General features: G+C 42.5%; 1 protein-coding gene across 1 annotated transcript in view; it reads left to right on the plus strand.

Moving 5' to 3' along the window:
• Positions 1-330: 330 nt before the first annotated feature.
• The window catches only part of LOC138967612 (sterol carrier protein 2-like), a gene marked incomplete at its 5' end in the record, with an annotated part of 34501 nt that continues 13077 nt past the window's right edge, over positions 331-21754 (plus strand). The window contains 10 exon segments of the mRNA XM_070340216.1: positions 331-395; positions 651-777; positions 3208-3271; positions 5184-5270; positions 6967-7114; positions 7584-7635; positions 14918-15013; positions 15456-15563; positions 19905-20058; positions 20700-20796. Coding sequence (XP_070196317.1) covers positions 331-395; positions 651-777; positions 3208-3271; positions 5184-5270; positions 6967-7114; positions 7584-7635; positions 14918-15013; positions 15456-15563; positions 19905-20058; positions 20700-20796 — 998 coding nt within the window.

The following is a 21754-nucleotide window of genomic DNA, read 5'->3' on the forward strand; positions in this document are numbered from 1 at the left end:
TTTCATACTGCTCCATATGTGTACTGTGCACTGGACTGTGTGCTGGCTATTTTAGGTTTAGACAGTTTTATTCAGATAATTACATATAACAATGCTGCATACAATCAATTAAATAAATGGAGCAGAACAAGCTAAGCTTATAAGCGTGCTCTTAAAAGCTATATAATATTTGATTATATATAAAATATTGTGCTGACTATTGGCTATGAAAAAATTAATCTTGGACCCCTTACGCGAAAGTTATCACACCATAATGAAATGAGTGTGTGTTCCAAAGCCTCTGTTTTGTATGTCTCAGGGTCTGTGCTTGTTTCTTGCTGTGTTTCATAGGTACTGCTGACTGTGTCATGGCCATCGGCTTTGAGAAGATGGAGAGAGGTCCCCTGGAGGCAAAGGTAGTCTGCAGTTTTTGTGAATATGTTCTTTGGTAAAAATATCTGTCCTAATACCATTCCAGCAGTAAAATAAATGTGTCAGTTGAAAGATACACTTCAGAGACTGTTTGAAGAAAGAAAGAGAATGGAGGGGGGGGTGTTCAGTCTTGAGTGCATGTTTGACGAAATGGTGGCTACCATCTATGTAAAGGCAATTTTGTATGATTACAATCATCAGAAACAAGTTTGATAAATGTTTTATCTTTGACCGTGCAGTACGATGACAGAACCAACCCCATGGACAAACATGTGGAGGTGATGGCAAACCTGCGAGGGTTCGAACCCAGTCCTGTCACCGCCCAGCTCTTTGGCAATGCCGCCAAAGAACATATGGAAAAATACGGTATGTGATGACTTTCCTTTGTGACGCTGTGTTCATGACAAAATGAGTTGGTTTTCCAGGGAGGATCAATGGTAAATGTTGTGTACTTGTAGATGTATCCTATCATTTCTGTTTGCCATGTTTGAAGCACTAAATGTTGTGTACTTGTAGATGTATCCCATCATTTCTTTTTGCCATGTTTGAAGCACTAAATGTTGTGTACTTGTAGATGTATCCCATCATTTCTTTTTGCTATGTTTGATGCACTAAATGTTGTGTACTTGTAGATGTATCCCATCATTTCTTTTTGCCATGTTTGAAGCACTAAATGTTGTGTACTTGTAGATGTATCCCATCATTTCTTTTTGCCATGTTTGAAGCACTAAATGTTGTGTACTTGTAGATGTATCCCATCATTTCTTTTTGCTATGTTTGATGCACTAAATGTTGTGTACTTGTAGATGTATCCCATCATTTCTTTTTGCTATGTTTGATGCACTAAATGTTGTGTACTTGTAGATGTATCCCATCATTTCTTTTTGCTATGTTTGATGCACTAAATGTTGTGTACTTGTAGATGTATCCCATCATTTCTTTTTGCTATGTTTGATGCACTAAATGTTGTGTACTTGTAGATGTATCCTATCATTTCTGTTTGCCATGTTTGAAGCACTAAATGTTGTGTACTTGTAGATGTATCCCATCATTTCTTTTTGCCATGTTTGAAGCACTCGAGTACCACTGTAAAATGAATATGGGACTGATATATAGAGAACTAGATGATTACCCGCTTCGCCGGGAAGAAGTAGAGCCGAATACCAGGCTGTGCCTGGGACCGGCTTGGCCGGGTGTACGCCGGCTTTGCCGGCTCACGAAGGAAAGGAGATAAACGCGCAAAACACCGGAGACCTTCTAAAAATAGTAACGTGCAGTGACCTTCTAAAAATAGTAACGTAGTAACGGGAATATGGATTGACGCCACACGGAGGAAGGGAGATAATCGCGGCTGAAAACACTGGAGAAGATAAGGAAGAGTTACTGGTAGTGGATCCCGACAACACAAAAACAAAAAAATCGGTTCAGCAGCACGTGTTGAAATATCTCATCGATGAGGTTGTGTCCGGGGTGTAGCTGAATACGGTGTCCAAATTTGAAAAAGATCCACCGAGAACTTTGGCCGTGCATCGCGGACAGACAGACAGACAGACAGACAGACACTAGTCGTATATATATATATATATAGATACTACATGGCTTGCTGTGTCGTACCAGATTTACACGAGTTGTTTTTTTAAATATTGAACTGCGAGCGAAAGCGAGCTGTTCACTATTTGAAAAAGCAACGAGTGTAAATCTGGTACGACACAGCAAGCCATGTAGTATTCTGTTTATCCTACATACTGTACTTACGTGTATTTTACTGAAAATGTCTTGCAGACGAGGCAGCGAAATTGAAGACGCTTGTTTTGGAACCTCGATCTCTTCTAAAGCCTCGTGCAATCTATTACGTCAAAGCAAAGAAACACCACTCTGAAAGTGTGGCGTGACGTGTTAGTTCTAACAATTCATCGAGGGTAATTAGCGAGCGCAATTTTTGAGTCACTTGAGAAAAAGTGACTCTATGTAATCGGTCAGTGTTAGTCTGTCCGGCCGGCCGTCCGTAGACACCACCTTAACGTTGGACTTTTCTCGGAAACTATCAAAGCGATCGGGCTCATATTTTGTTTAGTCGTGACCTCCAATGACCTCTACACTTTAACGATGGTTTCGTTGACCTTTGACCTTTTTCAAGGTCACAGGTCAGCGTCAAAGGAAAAATTAGACATTTTATATCTTTGACAAAGTTCATCGGATGTGATTGAAACTTTGTAGGATTATTCTTTACATCAAAGTATTTACATCTGTAGCCTTTTACGAACGTTATCAGAAAAACAAGGGAGATAACTAGCCTTTTCTGTTCGGCAACACACAACTTAACGTTGGGCTTTTCTCGGAAACTATAAAAGTGACCGGGCTCAAATTTTATGTGAACGTGACTCATTGTGTTGTGAATAGCAATTTCTTCCTGTCCATCTGATGCCTCATATAATATTCAGAACTGCGAAAGTGACTCGATCGAGCGTTTGCTCTTCTTGTTGTTTCTATAATGACGTTTGTCTCGGTGACTTTGGCATCATAAGCAGTGGAAAAACAGGTCCCTGTCAGACTTGCTTGACATGACCTCATTTACATGATATATACACGTGTGATTTGAACGATTATTATCTCACGGGTGTCTCTCTCACGTATGTAGGATAAAATTCTGTGGTGGATGGCTTTCTGTAGATTGAGTTTCTGTTCTTTGGTGGTTAGTTTTTTATTATGAAAATATACACTTACAAGTTACATTTACTGTATCTGCAGTTGTCATGCGTCATATGAACTCATGACTGTTTTTCTGTACTTCCACAGGCAGCACGAAAGATCACTTGGTCAAGATTGCGTACAAGAACCACAAACATTCCACAAACAATCCGTAAGTTTATCTTTGTTGTTTTTCCTCAGATGTAGAGGAAAACCTGTCTTAGAAGACATGTTGTAAGCTAAACAATGGTGAGGAGAAATGACGCGTCTGTCATGGTAATAAGCACTCAGCGTGCAGCCTGTGCTAGTGAGATTGTTTCAAGTTGTGAGTCATTTCAGATTACGTGCTAAAGTTGCATCCATTATCAATATATCATGGGTGTTACTCTTCCGGATTTCCGGTTTTTGAAAAAATCTGAAGCCGGAAATTCCGGTTTTCCGGGGTTTAAAAAAAAAACAAGTCGCGTAAGGCGAAAATACAATATTTAGTCAAGTAGCTGTCGAACTCACAGAATGAAACTGAACGCAACGCAACGCAGCAAGACCGTATACTCGTAGCATCGTCACTCCACCGCCCGTGGCAAAGGCAGTGCACGTGGAATTGACAAGAAGAGCGGGGTATTCGTTGCGCTGAGAAGGATAGCACGCTTTTCTGTACCTCTCTTTGTTTTAACTTTCTGAGCGTGTTTTTAATCCAAACATATCATATCTATATATTTTTGGAATCAGGAACCGACAAGGAATAAGATGAAAGTGTTTTTAAATTGATTTCGAAAAAAAAATTTGATAATAATTTTTATATATTTAATTTTCAGAGCTTGTTTTTAATCCGAATATAACATATTTATATGTTTTTGGAATCAGCAAATGATGGAGAATAAGATAAACGTAAATTTGGATCGTTTTATAAATTTTTATTTTTTTTTACAATTTTCAGATTTTTAATGACCAAAGTCATTAATTAATTTTTAAGCCACCAAGCTGAAATGCAATACCGAACCCCGGGCTTCGTCGAAGAGTACTTGACCAAAATTTCAACCAATTTGGTTGAAAAATGAGGGCGTGATAGTGCCGCCTCAACTTTCACGAAAAGCCGGATGTGACGTCATCAAAGACATTTATCAAAAAAATGAAAAAAACGTTCGGGGATTTCATACCCAGGAACTCTCATGTCAAATTTCATAAAGATCGGTCCAGTAGTTTAGTCTGAATCGCTCTACACACACACACACACACACAGACACACACACGCACACACACACGCACATACACCACGACCCTCGTTTCGATTCCCCCTCGATGTTAAAATATTTAGTCAAAACTTGACTAAATATAAAAAAGCTTCGTTTCGCTAAGTTGCAATAACGAGCAGCGGTTCCGATCCGACTTTTGACACCGGTTCGCGTGTTTTCTCGGTTCGCTCCCTTGGATTTGCCGCCATCTTGCTTATTATGATTTGGTTTCGTCGGTGTCCAGAAACTTTCTTTCAAACTTGAGCATTTTGGACCCCTGCCTTTCAGGTTTTTTGATTTTTCCCAGTAACACCCATGATATATGCAGCATGTTATTTCTGTAACCTGTCTCTAATGCTACCCGCTCTGGTGAGAGCTCACCCCCGGTAAGGGACACCTCTCATTCCCTTCATGTGGCCTAAATGGCCTTGCACTTACAGGACACTTGGCTGATCTTTCAAGTGTCCTCTTGTGACGGATGCCACTGTATAACATATCTTGGTCAACACTGGTTAGGCCAAATAAAAATATATGTTGGTTTAGGGTAACCCGACAGACCTTTATTTTTTCCCGCCGACCCTAAAACTTTTTTTTTCATTTCTACAAAAAAACTAAACTTTTGGCACATTCTGCGAACCATACCGACACTAAGGAAAGTAACCTCCTTTAAAATCGACTAAATGAAACAAATAAAGATTTTTTTTAAAAAGAGAGAAAAAAATGAAATGAAAAAAGCCGACCTACCGACCCGATCTTTTTTTGGTCACGTTACCCTAAACCAACATATATTTTTGTTTTCATTCTACATCTGTGTACCTGTGGCATTGACAGATCTTTTTATGATTGTTGCAGGTACTCTCAGTTCCAGAAGGAGTATTCCATTGACGAGATCAAGAGTTCAGCCACCATCTTTGATCCACTGACCAAACTGCAGTGCTGGTAAGATTGGGATCATGTTGATATTTTACAGAGTTTTACACTTGTATTTCTCACGACTGTACTTTTAGGTGAATGGCCATTTTCTCCCTGGTTAGTGGGTATCATGTTGATAATTTACAGAGTTTCACATTTAATTGTACTTTGAGGCATATGACCTGTCAGTAGGGCAACCATAATCGGCTTTGGATGATATGAAGTATTCATAGTTGTAAAAAGAAGGCTTGTTGTGTTCTGTACACTGTTGCAGAGTGCATAAGAACTGTTCTATCAGGTGTTTGTACCAGAGTGCATGTACACCTATTCAGTGCACATGTAGTTGATATGGCAACCTGAACATGATTGGGGTACAACTGTCACTTGGGTTGCTGTTGTCTAGCTACTGCTGTGCACCCAACTCTGGCTTATCAGTACAGATGACTGATTAAATGGATGATCAGAGATAATGCCTCTTAGCCCAGTGAACAGGCAATATCAGTACATGTATCACTATGTGTGTGTTGTGGGGTTCAGATCAGAAAAGTGGCTAGCACTGATTATGTCCATGAGTAGTTTGATGTAATTTTGTTGGTTGATGAGAATCGATATACTCTTCCAAATAAGTTGAGGACGGGTCAAGAAAATGTATACAGTAAATATTTGCTAAGAATCAAGGGTCCAATAGTTTAATTCAAATTTGCCTTTTTTAGACTTCACAAAAGAGACTGTAAATGTTGCTCTAATAACATGCTGATATTCATAATGATAATAAATGACTTTTCTATAGTGCAAGTCCCGATTCACAGCTCCAAGCGCTTTACAATTCTGATAAACACACACACAAACACACACACCAGTGTTGTTGCCAGCCTAAGAAGACAATAGGTCATTTGAACCTCCCTAAAAAAAAACCAATAGGTCCAAATGTCCTGGCTTTAAAAAAACAATAGGTCCAAATTGTACCGCCATACTTTGTTGCAACTTTTATCAACTTTTTTTGGGGCAACATTTTCAGGCTATTCGCGTTTTTCCCTATCCTTCTTATTCTGAACCTGTTTCAAGTCCTTTGGCATTGCTTTGATGTCGCTTCCTAGTTTTAATTGTTCATAAACTTTGCGAGGAAAAAGAGCCTGACATTCCTGGCCTACCCTTTCCAATATAGTCCCCGGTGTGCGAATGTAGGGATCCTGCCTGATCTTCGCATTACCATGCCGTAGTATTATATTGATGAGCTTTCCACAGTTTGCGCCGTTTTCGGTAAATAGGTACACCGGCTGGATAGGGTATTTCCGTAAACGCAGCCTCGAGTGTCAATGACGACAAACACGGACTCAGCACCGAATGCATTTTCATTCGTAGCGAACATGAGCATTTCGATCGGGGTTTGTTTTCCGACTTTGCAACTCCCATTCCATTCATTGCAGACCTTGTCCGCCTTGTAGGAATATGCATCGGTCAGTTGACCACCAAAACGTAACAACTATCGGTCCATCGACCGGACAAGGCTAGGTCCAATGCGTCAAATCAGAAAGGAATGCGTCAAGAGATCGAGGCCTGGCAACAACACTGACACACACACACCACACACACACACAGACATACAGAAAAGACATATATACAAACCATGAAATCAGAAAATACAAGGAAACTAACCGAACATAGAGAAAAGAACAAGCACACAGTCAACATTTTATGCTGATATTGATGATTGTGTTGACAGCCCCACGTCAGATGGGTCGGCGGCGGTGATCCTGGCCAGCGAGGACTTCGTGCGGCGACACAACCTCCATGGTCAGGCGGTGGAGATCGTCGGCATGGAGATGGGCACAGACACCCCCTCCACCTTCGGCAGGAGCTCCATGAGTCTTGTGCGTTTTGTCACACACCCTCTCCCTCGCTCTCAGACGAAAAGTGCAGAACACATGCATGCATACAATTAAAATGAGAAGAAATTGGCTGAGCTTCTTTTGTTTGTCAGCACTGACCAGTGTGTACATACAGTGCCCCCACCCCATGAAGACCCTCGCATTTTTGTCTTCACATTTTGTCTTCATAATATCTGTAAATTAACCTCCTTTTTGTTTGTTAAAGATGTGTGTCAGAGAACTTGACATTACCTCACCTCACTGGGGATGATGAGTCACTGACTTGAGCGTAGGGACAACGTCTGAATTTTGGAAATGATGCGTAGGGGGGGGGGGGGGGTGTAGTTACTGCATTTTGAATGACACTTTCTATTCCAAGCCCTTTCTTCTTTTTGAATCTTGCTTTCTGTGCTTGTGAAACAGCTTATAAATTGTATGGCTGACTTATTGTGCATGCCTTGTTGTGATTCAGGTGGGGTATGACATGACAAAGAACACAGCAGACAGGCTGTTTCAGAAAGCAGGTTTGTTTCTTCCTCTGGTTTCTATTTTTACATTAAATTACATATCTTACCCAACTCACATATAGCAATTAACTCTAGTTCAGTGCTGGTAACGCTGTACGCATCCCCTTGGTAACAAGGGAAGCCCCTCTAAAAAAAGAGTGACCAATACCCATAAGGCCATATTAATACATACTTCCGTATGCGCGCGCATACGCCGCCATATGCATCATTCCATACTCAGCGAGCAGTGGGACTGGTCGTGTTTTTGTACGCTCTGGCTGTGTTCAGCCATCTGTCACTTCGTCTACGGACTTGGTCACTTACCTCTTGGTATCTTCTTGCTTGTCTTATCGTCTCTACATGTTGAGGTGAGATCTTTCTGTTTTTTGCTTGTGTTTGTGGGCGTTTTTGACCTTAAATTGAACTTGTGAAATTTTCTTGTTTACAAAATTTTTCGTGAGTTGTTTTTGGTCATGGCGGTTAACGCCAAGAAGCGGCAGTCGTCTAAACGAGTAACTGCTGGTTCTCCGCCGACAAGTAAACACCTGGGAAAGCAAAGGCTTCCGGACAGGCTTGTGTTTCGGTTCATGTACTGTCTTTGCAACAAAAAAAAAATATCGATGTTTTGGTCGTCATGCCTCCTACTCCGTTTTTGACGTCTAAACCTTTAGACAAGGTTTCTCCTGTGGATAAGCCCGCTTAGGCTTCCTTGGTTTATGTGTTTCCCGGTCTTGCGTCTGCGGACGTGGCGACATTGTTGCTCTCTTTAAGTTCACAGGTTTCTTCCTTGGCGGGGGAGATCGCTTCCACGCGGGCGGAGATGCGTTCGCTTCCGGTGTGACGGGGGTTTCGTCTCTTGCCAACGTTCGCCTGCGCCGTCTGCTACTGTGTCTCAGGCTGATGTTCATGCGGAATGGGATGATGGGACCACGCCTTCGCTTGTGGCCTGTGTTCCGGTTCCCGGTGGTTCAGACCAGTTTAAAGGTATGTCTTCTACCCAAGTATCCGGGTTCTCCGGAGAAAGGGTAGAGCGTTTCCAAGAGAAAGTAACTCCGGGCTCTGGCTTTGTGGGTGAAAGTTCCGAAGCTGAGGCTGGCTCTGACTGCATTGGCAGCAGGTCGGTGGCGGTTAGGAACCTTGGAGAGCGAACGGAAGATTTGCGCAACCACCCGCTTCTTTAGAATGCGGTAAGGGTGTGCGTCTTCCGCTTCCGCCCGGGGGGCAGGAAGAGAACAGTATAGCTGGCTCTTTGTTTGACTATGGGAGTCAAGCAGGGGGTCAGCTTCCGGAGGGCACGGGAGTGCCAGTCGGCTGTTCAGAAGACGGTGCTTCCGCAGAGGTGGTTGCACTGAATTCAAATTGCCGTCTAGGCTGTCAAGTGCAGTGGCACTGGTGGCTTAAGCGGCTTCAAGGTACAATAGGATCTTCTGGTGCATGTTTAGGCATCCGGTTGGTTCTGATATTTGCCAATCCGTGGCCGATTTTGCTAACGCTTTTGCGGCTGTGGCTTCCGGTTTCAGGATGGTTTAGCCTTCTGCCGTTAACACTGTGGTGTTGGTAGTTGGCGCTCATCAGTCTTCGGCTTTCGGTTCCGTTGTTGCGGTTCCTCTGCTGTTACTCAGGCTAAATCCACTTCCTTTTCCAGGCTTTCAGCTGGCATGAGGCAGGTGGATGGAATATCCTTTCGGAGTTCCGGCTTTTGGGAAATTTGTTCCAAACCTTTCCCTTTTGGCAAGTGTTGCTTTTTCGGGATTGGTTTCCGGCTCTCATCCTTTTGTAGATGGTTAGAATACCACTGTACAGGATGATGAGGATTTGGAAGACTAAGCTTCTGAGGCAGATGGAGACGCCTCTTTGTTGACTTTCAGCGAAGCTGCCATCTTTGTTTACATGGATGGCAGAGGTTACTACGCGCTTTTTCCCTGTAGGGTTAGCGGTAGCATTGTCATCTGCCTTTTCTCCTCCATCTTTTTTGGCGTGTCTTGCTCCTTCTTAGGATCAATTTGCGAACTCAATCGATGCTTTTGCCCCATCTCTGCCTTTGTTGGCATCTCAGGGGGAAGCTCATACTTCAGCTTTGCCGCGTTTTGCGCATTTTCAGCTGACCTGAGCCTTTTAAGGGAATCTTAGAACGTTATGTTCTTGGATTCTCTGTTGGGGTCGTTTGGGCTTGTGAAATTTGTTTTTTCACAATTGAGGCTCCTTTGTTACCACTTCCTTTGTGGGCAACGCTCGGCTTAGCTCCTGCGGCGGCGGGGCTTTAGCTTGCGTCATCTGCTCAAGCAGCGCGTCACTCGCTGATCGCTATCCGTAGGCTTCGGTTTACTCCGAGCTTAAGAACGTAGTTTATTCGTTTGTTTTTTCTACGGAACCGCCACCGGGTTCCCCGGAATTGGCGAACATCCATCTGGATGTCAATAGCAAGGAGTGACTGTCTCTCTGTCAGAACAAGGATCTCCTGGCTATGTTTCATTATGGCCGCACTCCTTTACATTTACCGCTTTTTAACAAATCTTGTTTCTGCTCTCTCTCGTGCGCGGTTACGTCCTATCTGGATATTTTTGTGTTCCGTCAGGACGCGGATACGAAGGATGTAGCTTTGCTTTTAGCCTGGGTGTAGGTCTCTTTCAAAAAGGTTTGTTCTTTTGGCGAGACTTTAATCTCTTCTTTTCTTGAAGGTTCCTCTTTGTGAGTTCGCTTCTATGCACAGGGATTCTTCTCTATCTTAAAAATCTCACTGCAGAAGGAAAGCGCACGGCAGGCCTTGGCTTTTTATTGTTTTCAAATAAAGGCTTCAGGCTCGCCGTTCTCGACTTTATCTTTTGTCTCCTTACCCTCGCGTTCGTGGCAGGGTTCTGTGTCAAATATCCACCTTTCTTCCCCCTGAGGCAAGTTAGCGGTGGGTGTTGGTAGGCACACAAAAGCACGCTTTCTTTCACACTTGTGGCAGTTATGTCAACTGGAAGTTAGTTCTCGGCATCACTCTTCTTTCGCCTTTGTGTTTAACACAGCGGCTGGGGGGGATTAGGTTTTCCTCTTTGTGGGGGGAGGCACGGGTGCCTCCCTTTTGGTTCTCTTTCATGGTTCGTTTGGTATTTCAGAGCTTCAGGGTTCTGATCTTTTTTCTAAGTCATACGTTTGTTGAGCCGTTTTTGGATCTCTTGGAGATTGTGCAAGCGGCCCTTGATAGAAGTCCTTTACTCCAGGTGTAACTGGGAGTGCAGGGCTGGAACACATTAGATGTCTAAGGCTTCTCAGCTTTGATAGGACCCTTTGTGGTCTGTTGGGCGTTAAGCAATAGAACAAAGGGTTGGAACATGTGTTGTTTCAAGCAGACAACTCCACAGGGGGCTTTTCTCATCAAGAAAAGGGGGTCTCTTACTCCCTATCGCTTCCTCACGGAACATTAGAGGTTTTGGTGGTTTTACCATCACGAGATCTTTTTAGCAGCGAAGTACCTTCATGAGAGTCTCTATGACTGGGCGGACTCTCTAAGTCTGTCGGCCAAATGGCCACTTGGAGCAGACTCTCTTTGACCACGTGTTTTTGTTCCTTCGGGGGAATGGGAGAAATTTCTAATATGAGTTTTTGCCTTTTGGTACTGTCGCCTTTTGCTTATCTTCGTCGCCCGACTGCCGGGCATGGAAATTTATACTCTTGTTTTACTTTGAGCGGCCTGCCGGTCGCACAGTTTGGGCCCGTTCTTTCTGGGTTGCCAGACCTCGTTAGGCTGGCAAGAGGGCTCCGGTTTTGCTCACACTCGTTTCTCACGGGTGTCTACTGTAAGGATATTTTTGAGTTGCTCGGGCTCTTCTGCCCGTCAACTCTGGACTGGTACTTGTCTTGTTGTCTGGCTTGGAACAGATGGCTTATGTTTTAACGGATAGAACTCCTCTTCTCTCGGTACAATGAAGGTGGCGAGCCACCTATTTTGGCTTTCCGTTCTTTTTCCCCCACGTCTTTGTTTAAGACATTATGTGATTTCGGTTTTACTGAGACAGCTCGGTGCTAATTTTTCTCTTGGTGGCTTTATAACCAGCAAGTTTAAGAGGGCCTACTTTAGGCTTGCTGAAAGCTGATCTTCAGTCCTTTCTTGGACTTTGCTCCTAGTTTTAGGGTTTTTGTGATTGGATTCTTTGACTCTTTTACTTAACTAGCCTTGCTGATCAACACGGAAATCGGCCATGCTTACTCGGGTAGCTTCTGTGAGAAGTGGGAGTAAGTGTTTTTTCTGCTAATTTTGCTTTAGACAGATTTTCGGAGAAAGACTGATCTATGGCACTTAGGTTTCTTTTGGGTTTTCTGGCATATAAGCGGAATCTGGAGTTACCAACTTTGATTCACCGTTCGAATCTTAATCACTATTTTGGCTCCCCTAGAGCCATATTTAGCCTTTTGATCTGTTCGAGTTTTGAAGATTTTTTCTGACTTGCACGGATTGCTTGAGATCATTAAATCTAAGGGCTCTTGTTCTTATCTTTCTGCTTCGTCGCCCTTTAACCTTGAACGGTTATATACGACGTTAAACACTGATTAATTTATATAAAGGAAGAAAGAATGTCTATCAACTTTGGTAGGGGTAATGACTTGTTGAGGTCAACCTTGCCTAGATGGACTGCCACAGTGTTCAGGTATGCCTTCAAGTGGTGGCAGCAGACAGGGGGGGGGCAGTCAGTCAGTCCTCCCCCTTCGGACAGCACGGACTCAATATTCCTTTCTTGAGCATTTTTATGGCTCTTGGAGATTCTGATGTACATTTTTGTACGGTTACAGCCCTCCACAGTTTTCCGTTAAGGACTCTGCACACTAGATCGGAATCTCAGGAACTTCTTTTTATCTCACTCGTTATGGTGCGCTTTAAAGACATCTCGAGAGTAGTGTTAGCCAATTGGGTCTCCACCATAGTTAGACAAGTTTATGTATGGTGGCAGAGTCAGGCAGGGGATGTCAGGGCAGTTTTGCCCTTTACTACAGCTGGGCCTCACGAGGCAAGAGATTGGGCTTCCACTCTAGCTGTTCTTCGATTTGGTCTCCTGGCAGAACTGAGTTCTTGAGTCGGCTTGCTGGCTTTATTGAAAGGTTTTTCATTGATGTTTATCTCAGAGATGCCTATGCATTGAGATAGGATGTGTTTCTGGGTTACCTGCTCTGTTAGCGGCAGGACAGATTCTCAATTCCTGATTGGGTTAAGTGCCCTCCACCTATAGTAGCAATCTGCTATATGTGAGTTGGGTAAGATATGTAATTTAATTAAAAATTTTAGTAATAAATTTTCATTTGATTAATATACTTACCCAACTCACATCGTTTATTCCCTCCCGCCTCCCCGCTGTGGGGGGTGGATTTCTAAAAAAGGGGAGTGAGTTGGGCTTCGTTTGGAATGATGCATATGGCGGCGTATGCGCGCGCATACGGAAGTATGTATTAATATGGCCTTATGGGTATTGGTCACTCTTTTTTTAGAGGGGCTTCCCTTGTTACCAAGGGGATGCGTACAGCGTTACCAGCACTGAACTAGAGTTAATTGCTATATGTGAGTTGGGTAAGTATATTAATCAAATGAAAATTTATTACTAAAATTTTTAATTTTAAGAAATATGGAAAAGTGTGCAGTTGTATCATTCAGTTTGATAACTGAGAGCTGGAGTATGATAAGTCAGGTCCAAAGGCAAAGGTGTTATCATCGGTCGTCTGCACAGATAACAAACTGAACAGCACACCTTAACTTGCTGTTAAAGATATAGCTATGTGGCTCACTGCTAACTGTGCTAAAGAGGTTTGTGGACGTACTTGTGGCTCCGAGGTGTTTGTAAATTTGTGTACAAATATTGTGCTGAAAGAATAGACCAATTGCAACAATAACTCTGTTGGCTTTGTATGGGTTATGAGGGAGTGACCTTTTTTTTGCAAAACCTAGCTAGTGATTGGACCATATGCCTGGGACAGTAGGGGCGACGACCCCCAACCAGGCGCGTTCACAGGTGGCGGATAGTGTGATGGCCTTCAGATATGGAGGTTAGCTGCGAAATAAGCCAGGCTTGCCAGGACGAATAAGCAGTCGCGGACCAACTGGCGGTGCTTCCAACAGGATGGGGCGGGGTAACAGGTGGCACTGTTACACTCAAGAAATACCCCAGGTCTCCAATGACGGGAGCACCATGCGATCAAGAGCCGCATCTTAAGTTCTAGCCCTGGGGAAGGTCACCTCAGATAAACAAACCAGCCAGCTATGGCCAAATAGCCGGGTAGACTGGACTCGACAGCCTTGTAAAGCCACCAGTCTAGGAGAAGGACCACTCCGATATAAAAACACGCTGAAGCCGGATGAGCTGGGCCATGTATGGCGCATAACAACAGCTCAATGCATCAACGCTCATATGACAGAGATTGGACCATCCTTTGTTTGTTGGAGGTTTTGCAAGAAAGGGTCACTCTTCCACAAAACCTACAAACCCGAAAGACTTATTTCCAAAAGTCTTCTATTGATGGTGCATCATTATGACCTGTAACTTTCTGGTGCTTGCTTTCACTTTTAGGAAAAATTGTACCTTGATGTATTTTTGACCTTGCTGTGTCTGTGGACTTGTGCCAGGTGTGCGACGCGGGGACGTGAATGTTGTTGACCTTACTAAGTCTGTGGACTTGTGCCAGGTGTGCGACGCGGGGACGTGAATGTTGTTGACCTTACTGTGTGTGTGGACTTGTGCCAGGTGTGCGACGCGGGGACGTGAATGTTGTTGACCTTACTGTGTCTGTGGACTTGTGCCAGGTGTGCGACGCGGGGACGTGAATGTTGTTGACCTTACTGTGTGTGTGGACTTGTGCCAGGTGTGCGACGCGGGGACGTGAATGTTGTTGATCTTACTGTGTGTGTGGACTTGTGCCAGGTGTGCGACGCGGGGACGTGAATGTTGTTGACCTTACTGTGTGTGTGGACTTGTGCCAGGTGTGCGACGCGGGGACGTGAATGTTGTTGACCTTACTGTGTGTGTGGACTTGTGCCAGGTGTGCGACGCGGGGACGTGAATGTTGTTGACCTTACTGTGTGTGTGGACTTGTGCCAGGTGTGCGACGCGGGGACGTGAATGTTGTTGACCTTACTGTGTGTGTGGACTTGTGCCAGGTGTGCGACGCGGGGACGTGAATGTTGTTGACCTTACTGTGTGTGTGGACTTGTGCCAGGTGTGCGACGCGGGGACGTGAATGTTGTTGATCTTACTGTGTGTGTGGACTTGTGCCAGGTGTGCGACGCGGGGACGTGAATGTTGTTGACCTTACTGTGTCTGTGGACTTGTGCCAGGTGTGCGACGCGGGGACGTGAATGTTGTTGAGCTGCATGATTGCTTCTCTGCCAACGAGCTGATCACATACGAAGCTTTAGGCCTTTGTGAACCAGGTAACATTCTTTTTGTTGTTGTTGTTGTTCCTTTTCTGCTTTCTCTCTTTGTGGTCTTTCTTTGTGTCTGTCTTTCTTTCTTTCTTTTGTTCTCTTTCATTATTTCTTTCTTTCTTTCTCTCTAAATCTGAACGGAAAGATTACTGCTTAAATACAGACACAAATATTATTACCTTCGTCTTGAACATGAGTTTGTTGTTACTTGTTTTAACTAATGGTAGAATCAGCAAAACTTTGGATTCAACGATATTTTTACATGCATCTTATGAGACTTTCATTCAATAATCCTTACAGTTTTCTCTTTTTGTCTGGTGTGGAAGTGTGCATACAGTGTCGTGAAGGGAGTCAAGGATCAGTGATGCTTACTGCAATCATTTAGCTGCTTTCAGGCCTCCTTAAAAGAACATTCTTTTGAACTTGTTACAATTTATTCAACTTGTAGGAAAAGCTGGTGAGTTCATTGACAAGGGAGACAACACATACGGTGGGAAGTTTGTCATCAACCCTAGTGGTGGGCTCATCTCCAAAGGACATCCTCTGGGTGCAACAGGTATTGGGCCTCATCAATAAGAGTGTATCATTAATAAAGTCCATGTTTTCAAGCAAGCATACTTCTTCTTCTTCTACTTTCATGGGCTGCAACTCCCACATACACTTGTGTTTTTATGTGTATGAATGATTTTAGCACACTTTCTGGTAATTAACTTCTGTTGTCAGACATCCTCTCTTAGATGTCTTGATTTTCTCAGAAGGAACAGAATTGGCACTGTATCTGGCTTTCATTTTGTCTTGGGATCTGCCACGGCACTGGGTAAAGTTGAACTTTTATTCAACAATAACAGAGTGAACAACAAACATTCCCCAGAAATGACAGTGGAAATCCCCCCCCCCCCCCCCCTTCTATTTAAGACTCCCTCCATTTTAAGAAACTGTTTTCTCAGATTTTTGCTTCAATACCTCTGTAAGATTACCACCAATAAGACTCCCTCTCTTATAAGACCTGATTCTCTCTGATTTTTGTAGGGGATTCCACTGTAATCTATGAATAATGAAGCAAACTGGTGTATATTGTAAGGGATTCCACTGTAATCTATGAATAATGAAGCAAACTGGTGTATATTGTAGAGGATTCCACTGTAATCTATGTATAATGAAGCAAACTGGTGTATATTGTAGGGGGGGGATTCCACTGTAATCTATGTATAATGAAGCAAACTGGTGTATATTGTAGGGGGGGGATTCCACTGTAATCTATGTATAATGAAGCAAACTGGTGTATATTGTAGGGGGGGGATTCCACTGTAATCTATGTATAATGAACCAAACTGGTGTATATTGTAGGGGGGGGATTCCACTGTAATCTATGTATAATGAAGCAAACTGGTGTATATTGTAGGGGGGGGATTCCACTGTAATCTATGTATAATGAAGCAAACTGGTGTATATTGTAGGGGGGGGATTCCACTGTAATCTATGAATAATGAAACAAACTGGTGTATATTGTAGGGGATTCCACTGTAATCTATGTATAATGAAGCAAACTGGTGTATATTGTAGGGGATTCCACTGTAATCTATGTATAATGAAGCAAACTGGTGTATATTGTAGGGGATTCCACTGTAATCTATGTATAATGAAGCAAACTGGTGTATATTGTAGGGGGGGGATTCCACTGTAATCTATGTATAATGAAGCAAACTGGTGTATATTGTAGGGGATTCCACTGTAATCTATGTATAATGAAGCAAACTGGTGTATATTGTAGGGGATTCCACAGTAATCTATGTATAATGAAGCAAACTGGTGTATATTGTAGGGGATTCCACTGTAATCTATGTATAATGAAGCAAACTGGTGTATATTGTAGGGGGGGGGATTCCACTGTAATCTATGTATAATGAAGCAAACTGGTGTATATTGTAGGGGATTCCACAGTAATCTATGTATAATGAAGCAAACTGGTGTATATTGTAGGGGATTCCACAGTAATCTATGTATAATGAAGCAAACTGGTGTATATTGTAGGGGATTCCACTGTAATCTATGTATAATGAAGCAAACTGGTGTATATTGTAGGGGATTCCACTGTAATCTATGTATAATGAAGCAAACTGGTGTATATTGTAGGGGATTCCACTGTAATCTATGTATAATGAAGCAAACTGGTGTATATTGTAGGGGATTCCACTGTAATCTATGTATAATGAAGCAAACTGGTGTATATTGTAGGGGATTCCACTGTAATCTATGTATAATGAAGCAAACTGGTGTATATTGTAGGGGATTCCACAGTAATCTATGTATAATGAAGCAAACTGGTGTATATTGTAGGGGATTCCACTGTAATCTATGTATAATGAAGCAAACTGGTGTATATTGTAGGGGATTCCACTGTAATCTATGTATAATGAAGCAAACTGGTGTATATTGTAGGGGATTCCACTGTAATCTATGTATAATGAAGCAAACTGGTGTATATTGTAGGGGATTCCACTGTAATCTATGTATAATGAAGCAAACTGGTGTATATTGTAGGGGATTCCACAGTAATCTATGTATAATGAAGCAAACTGGTGTATATTGTAGGGGATTCCACTGTAATCTATGAATAATGAAGCAAACTGGTGTATATTGTAGGGGATTCCACTGTAATCTATGTATAATGAAGCAAACTGGTGTATATTGTAGGGGATTCCACTGTAATCTATGTATAATGAAGCAAACTGTGTATATTGTAGGGGATTCCACTGTAATCTGTAGGTGGACTGGGTGGCCGAGTGGTAACGCACTTGCGCTCGGAATCGAGAGGTTGCGTGTTCGGCCCTGGGTCGGGCCGCTATTTTCTCCCCCCTTTCCTAACCTAGATGGTGGGTTCAAGTGCTAGTCTTTCGGATGAGACGAAAAACCGAGGTCCCTTCGTGTACACTATATTGGGGTGTGCACGTTAAAGATCTGGCGATTGACAAAAGGGTCTTTCCTGGCAAAATTGTATAGGTATAGATAAAAATGTCCATCAAATACCCGTGTGACTTGGAATAAAGGCCGCGAAAGGTGAACATTCGCCTAACAGGCTTTAGGTTTGCTGGTCGATGTGAATGCGTGATATATTGTGTAAAAAATTCCATCTCACACGCCATAAAAGAGCTTTGAACTTCGGATAAGGCGCTATATAAATAAAGAGAATTATTTTATTTATTATAATCTATGAATAATGAAGCAAACTGGTGTATATTGTAGGGGATTCCACTGTAATCCATATATAATGAAGCAAACTGGTGTATATTGTAGGGGATTCCACTGTAATCCATATATAATGAAGCAAACTGGTGTATATTGTAGGGGATTCCACAGTAATCTATGAATAATGAAGCAAACTGGTGTATACTGTAGGGGATTCCACTGTAATCTATGTATAATGAAGCAAACTGGTGTATATTGTAGAGGATTCCACTGTAATCTATGTATAATGAAGCAAACTGGTGTATATTGTAGGGGATTCCACTGTAATCTATGAATAATGAAGCAAACTGGTGTATATTGTAGGGGGGGGATTCCACTGTAATCTATGTATAATGAAGCAAACTGGTGTGTATTGTAGGGGATTCCACTGTAATCTATGTATAATGAAGCAAACTGGTGTGTATTGTAGGGGATTCCACTGTAATCTATGTATAATGAAGCAAACTGGTGTGTATTGTAGAGGATTCCACTGTAATCTATGAATAATGAAGCAAACTGGTGTATATTGTAGGGGGGGGATTCCACTGTAATCTATGTATAATGAAGCAAACTGGTGTATATTGTAGGGGATTCCACTGTAATCTATGTATAATGAAGCAAACTGGTGTATATTGTAGGGGATTCCACTGTAATCTATGTATAATGAAGCAAACTGGTGTGTATTGTAGGGGATTCCACTGTAATCTATGTATAATGAAGCAAACTGGTGTATATTGTAGGGGATTCCACTGTAATCTATGTATAATGAAGCAAACTGGTGTGTATTGTAGGGGATTCCACTGTAATCTATGAATAATGAAGCAAACTGGTGTATATTGTAGGGGGGGGATTCCACTGTAATCTATGTATAATGAAGCAAACTGGTGTATATTGTAGGGGATTCCACTGTAATCTATGTATAATGAAGCAAACTGGTGTATATTGTAGGGGGGGGATTCCACTGTAATCTATGTATAATGAAACAAACTGGTGTATATTGTAGGGGATTCCACTGTAATCTATGTATAATGAAGCAAACTGGTGTATATTGTAGGGGATTCCACAGTAATCTATGAATAATGAAGCAAACTGGTGTATATTGTAGGGGATTCCACTGTAATCTATGTATAATGAAGCAAACTGGTGTATATTGTAGGGGATTCCACTGTAATCTATGAATAATGAAGCAAACTGGTGTATATTGTAGGGGATTCCACTGTAATCTATGTATAATGAAGCAAACTGGTGTATATTGTAGGGGATTCCACTGTAATCTATGAATAATGAAGCAAACTGGTGTATATTGTAGGGGATTCCACTGTAATCTATGTATAATGAAGCAAACTGGTGTATATTGTAGGGGATTCCACTGTAATCTATGTATAATGAAGCAAACTGGTGTGTATTGTAGGGGATTCCACTGTAATCTATGTATAATGAAGCAAACTGGTGTATATTGTAGGGGATTCCACTGTAATCTATGAATAATGAAGCAAACTGGTGTGTATTGTAGGGTATTCCACTGTAATCTATGTATAATGAAGCAAACTGGTGTATATTGTAGGGGATTCCACTGTAATCTATGTATAATGAAGCAAACTGGTGTATATTGTAGGGGATTCCACTGTAATCTATGAATAATGAAGCAAACTGGTGTATATTTTGCTTTCAGGTCTTGCGCAGTGTTCAGAGCTGTGTTGGCAGATCCGCGGAATGGCCGGCAAGCGACAGGTTCCTGGCGCCAAGATGGGACTGCAGCACAACGTGGGTCTGGGAGGCGCTGTCATCTGTGCTCTCTACAAGCATGGCTTTCCACAGATGCTGGGGTAGGTGCTGCTGCAAATGCTAGTGTTGTTCCCATGCCACTGTCTTCAGCTACTTATGCATACTTTTCTGATCTGACGCATTGTTCTGACCCTGGGCTGGTCGAACGTTCAATAGCTTTGACACGTAGGTGTCTTCTGACACAACAATTTATTTGCATCGAGGACATTTTTACCGATATATAAGAAATAGTCGAAGAAACTTGATCAGAAAACACAAGCGAGGCAATGATTCATGACGACAGGAATGACCGTGAAATCTTCTGAACAAGTTTCTTGGACAATTTTGTAGATAAGTTTATTATCCGTATCTGAAGTTTTTGTCTGCATGCCCACTTAAAAGACCGCTGGGTGGAACTGCAGTGGGTGTAATGCTTTGAAGTACAGTGTAACTTGAAACTCTTTTACATAGATAAAAAACAAAGGAATACTGTACTCACCAATACAAGAACGAGACAAGACGGTACGAATTTTCGCTTATGGAAGCTTCATCAGGAAAAACAAGAACACAAAAGACAACAAAAAGCAGACGCAACACGGAACGAACAAGGTTTGAAAGAAAATGGAGGGGAAACACGCAAAAAAGGGAAGGAACTCTAGGAACGGAAATGAATGCTTTCTGCTGTATGTGTGTTGCTTTGCAGACACCAGATCCAAGCCATGGCCACCAGTTCCGCCCCAAGCGAAAGCGACTTCAAGTCTTCCGGGGTCTTCAAGCAAATCGCAAAACGTCTGGATGAAGTGAGTTTTGCCTCTGAGATAACTGTCCTTAATAATTTGATTGAACAAAGAAACAAACCAACCTCCTTCCGGGGTCTTCAAACAAATCGCAAAACGTCTGGATGAAGTGAGTTTTGCCTCTGAGATAACTGTCCTTAATAATTTGATTGAACAAAGAAACAAACCAACCTCCTTCCGGGGTCTTCAAACAAATCGCAAAACGTCTGGATGAAGTGAGTTTTGCCTCTGAGATAACTGTCCTTAATAATTTGATTGAACAAAGAAACAAACCAACCTCACCATGTCACTTTTAGCCAGAAGCCCGTCATTCTCTGCGAAAACAGAGATAAATCGGAAGGGGTTCACTATGTATTTCTATTTGCATGCAACACTCAAATTTCATGCGCAGTGCTTGTGCCTGGAAATGATGTTGGATTGGATTGGATTGGATAAGATTTACAGTCCAGTGAGGTTACCCTCATGGAAATTCGGGCTGTTTTCTCCCCGGGGAAAGCGAGCTGCCATACATACGGCGCTACCCATATATTTTTTTTTTCCTGCATGCGTGTATTCATGTTTCCTGAGACTTAATGCCGTGTGAGATGGAATTTTTTTACTTTATTCCAAGTCCCACGGGTATTTGATGGACATTTTTATCTATGCCTATACAATTTTGCCAGGAAAGACCCTTTTGTCAATCGTGGGATCTTTAACGTGCACACCCCAATGTAGTGTACACGAAGGGACCTCGGTTTTTCGTCTCATCCGAAAGACTAGCACTTGAACCCACCACCTAGGTTAGGAAAGGGGGGAGAAAATTGCGGCCTGACCCAGGCCTGAACACGCAACCTCTCGCTTCCGAGCGCAAGTGCGTTACCACTCGGCCACCCAGTCCAATGTTGGTTGTATTGCTGCTCAAGTTGATTGTGATTGTGAGTCTGTTTTGTCACCATCTTGTAAAATGTGTAGTTAACAGTGA

Source organism: Littorina saxatilis, linkage group LG5, assembly GCF_037325665.1.
Source record: "Littorina saxatilis isolate snail1 linkage group LG5, US_GU_Lsax_2.0, whole genome shotgun sequence".
Classification (NCBI taxonomy): domain Eukaryota; kingdom Metazoa; phylum Mollusca; class Gastropoda; order Littorinimorpha; family Littorinidae; genus Littorina; species Littorina saxatilis.